Here is a 3,200-nt window from a genome sequence, read left to right as displayed (position 1 = left end):
ACGTCCCCCATCCATCAGTGCTCAACACCAGGCCCCAACCATTCACCACACCTCCCCCATCCATCACAGCTCACCCCCAACAACTCACCACATCTTCCTCATCCATCACAGCCCAAGTCCTGTACCCAACCATTCACCACACCTCCACCATCCATCACAGCCCAATATCTGTATCCAACTATTCACCACACCTCCCCCATCCACAGCAGCTCAACCCCAGCCCCCAACCACTCACCACACCTGCCCTATCTATCACAGCTCAACACCCGGGCCCAACCATTCAACACTCCTCACTGCCAATAAGGTCTAACTCCAAATCACACCGCCCCCCGCAGCTCAACCTTCTCAAGACAAGGGCATATGAGCCCTCAGTTGACAGCAAATCTTCAGTCCCTGGTGGCACAATGTCCCCCCAGATAACACCTGTAGTTCAGAACTTGCCCTAACAACTGAGCCACACCCCATGGTGACTGGCATGGCAACATGATTCCTGCAAACACCATGGCAGCATGGTAGCTCAGTGGTTAGCACTGCCACCTCACAGTGCCAGGGACCTGTGTCCCATTCCGCCTTTGGGCGACCATCTGTGTGGAGTCTGCACATTCTGCCCGTGTCTGCGTGGCTTTCCTCTGGGTGCTCCGGTTTCCTGCTACAGTCCAGAGACGCGCAGGTTAGGTGGACTGGCCATGCTAAATTGCCCCATAGGTGGGTTAGCCATGAAATGCAGGGTTACAGGGATAGGTCTGGGTGAGATGCTTTTTAGAGGTTCACTATTGACCGAATGGCCTGTTTCCACATTGTAAGGATTCTATGTACCACAATAGCCAAGCCCAAATGCCAGACACTAGGTCCTGCCCTAGTCAAGCAAGCCCAGGAGTTAAAATGTTAACTCTGTTTCTCTGTCAACAGATGCTGCCAGAGTTTCTGCAGCAAAACTAGAGGGCATAGGTTTAAAGTGAGAGGGGAAAGATTTAAAAGGTACATGGACAGAAATGGTTTAGAGGGATAACAAGGTGTGGAGCTGGAGGAACACAGCAGGCCAGGCAGCATCAGAGGTGCAGGAAAGCTGACGTTTCAGATCTGGACCCTTCTTCAGAAATGGGGGAGGGGTGTCTGAAATAAATAGAGGGGGGGTGGTGACAGAAGGTGGATAGTGGAACAGATAGATGGGAGAGAAGACGGACAGGTCAAGGAGGCAGGGATGAAGCTAGTAAAGATGAGTGTAGGTAGGAAGTTTGGATGGGGGTTGGTCAGTGAGGAAGGAGGGTCCAGACCTGAAATGTCAGCTTTCCTGCTCCTCTGATGCTGCCTGGCCTGCTGTGTTCCTCCAGCTCCACACTTTGTTATCTCAGACTCCAGCATCAGCAGTTCCTACTATCCCCTCATGGTTTAGAGGGAGATGGGCCAAACGCAGGCAAACGAGTTCAGTTCAGGAACCCTGGTCGGCTTGGACAAGTTGGGCTGAAGGGCCTCTTTCCATGCTTAATGACTTTTTATTTCAGATTTCTAGCATCCCCTTTAGTTTACTTCCCTATGATCAGGCCCCACCCCAATTGCCTAGGACCTGCCATCAGAAACGAAGTCCATTCTCCAATCCCCAAGGCCAATCACCCCAGTAGGTAAGCGCCACCACTGGACCACAAATCTCTCCCCAAGCCATGGACCCACCAAGACCCCAGTCCACAAGCCCCGCCCCACCATTCAAGCCCCGCCCCAATCCACAAACCTCATCCCGGTAACAAACGCCACACCCCACCACTCCACATTCGCCCGATGACACAGGCCCCAATCCCAGACCATAGGTCGCACCCCCTAACCAAGCGCGGCACACAAGCGTCGCCGCCATGGCCTTCCCCACCTTCACCCAAAACCACATCCAGTGCCCCCATCCCACAAGCCCCGCCTCCAGGCCACGTTACCCACTCCCCCTGGCACTTTAGTCACACGCCGGCGACACAGAGCCCACCCATTGTGCCAGGCTCTCTGGCTTTACCGGAGGGTCTGCAATCAAACCCACTGGCTCGGCGAGCAAGTCTGCAACTTCATCCACAACCCGAATTACGGATGTTCTCAAGAATCCCAAACCCTCGCGCAGAATCCCCACTCACTCGCGCACTTGTCCCGCCCCTTGCACATAAACCCCACCCATCGCATACATGCCCCGCCCCAGTTCACGTGCCGCGCACGCACGCACATAGGCCCCGCCCACTAACATACAGGCCCCACCCCCTCGACCACGGGTACAACCCCTCATACGCAGGCCCCAACCCTCTCACGTTGCACACCCACAGGCCACGCCCCCTCACTCAGACCCCAACCCTCTCACGTTGCTCACCCACAGGCCACGCCCCCTCACTCAGACCCCGCCCCCAGGCGCTCCACTCTGTATTCTGGATAATGGCGGCCGCGACGTGGGGCGGTTCGTTTCGCTTCTCGAATGTGAAACATAGTGTCACCAGCACCAAGGAACAACAACTGGCTCAGGCCCAGAGGAAACGTACCGACTCCCGGCGGAGGCAGGCCGCCCTCAGCTTCCTCAGTAACATCTCGTTGGACGGCCGCCGGCCGGTGGAGGTTAGCAATGGGTACCGGCCGGAGGTGGAGCCGGACCAGGAGAGGCCCCCAGCGATGTCGGTGGCAGCTGCGGTCACGGCCAGTACCAGGAGCGGGCCGCTCGGTCTCGGCTGTATCAGCTGTATCTCAGGGGTACCGAGCGCCGCGGTCATCACCCAGACTCCCCGGCTTGGGCCTCCGGTCGGCACCGTCTACGTGGGGCCCGCCATCGCGTTGCCAAGGGAGCCGGCCGCCGGACCGGGAACTGATACTCACTGCGAAGTAGCTGCTGCCCCCTGTGTCCAGCAAGGGGCTTCAGGCCCGGGAACACCTTTGCCCAAGGGTGGCCTAGTGCCCACACAAACGGCCACTCTCCTTGGACTCGACATCCAGAAGCAGAGGTGGGTGACCGATAGCGCCTAGAGTCGGGGGTTAGAGAGAGAGGTACAGGCCGGGCGGGGGACAGGTGTTGAGAGAGAGAGATGCAGACGGCGGGGGCAGGGGTCGCGAGAGAGAGAGATGCAGACGGCGGGGGCAGGGGTCGCGAGAGAGAGAGATGCAGACGGCGGGGGCAGGGGTCGCGAGAGAGAGAGATGCAGACGGCGGGGGCAGGGGTCGCGAGAGAGAGAGATGCAGACGGCGGGGGC

At 58.2% G+C, this 3,200-nt stretch overlaps 1 protein-coding gene across 1 annotated transcript in view; it reads left to right on the top strand.

Annotated features, from left to right (window-relative positions):
* The first annotated feature begins 2,376 nt into the window (after nt 1-2,376).
* The window catches only part of cables2b (Cdk5 and Abl enzyme substrate 2b), a 40,615-nt gene continuing 39,791 nt past the window's right edge, over nt 2,377-3,200 (top strand). Inside the window, exon 1 of the mRNA XM_048608095.1 lies at nt 2,377-2,954. Within this exon, the coding sequence (XP_048464052.1) occupies nt 2,398-2,954 (557 nt within the window). The 5' untranslated portion in view covers nt 2,377-2,397. The remainder of the gene's footprint in view (nt 2,955-3,200) is intronic.

The sequence above is a fragment of the Rhincodon typus genome, chromosome 19 (assembly GCF_021869965.1).
Source record: "Rhincodon typus isolate 14 chromosome 19, sRhiTyp1.1, whole genome shotgun sequence".
NCBI lineage: Eukaryota > Metazoa > Chordata > Chondrichthyes > Orectolobiformes > Rhincodontidae > Rhincodon > Rhincodon typus.
The sequence above is the reverse complement of the archived record's forward strand: the minus strand, read 5'-3'. Positions and strand labels throughout refer to the sequence as shown.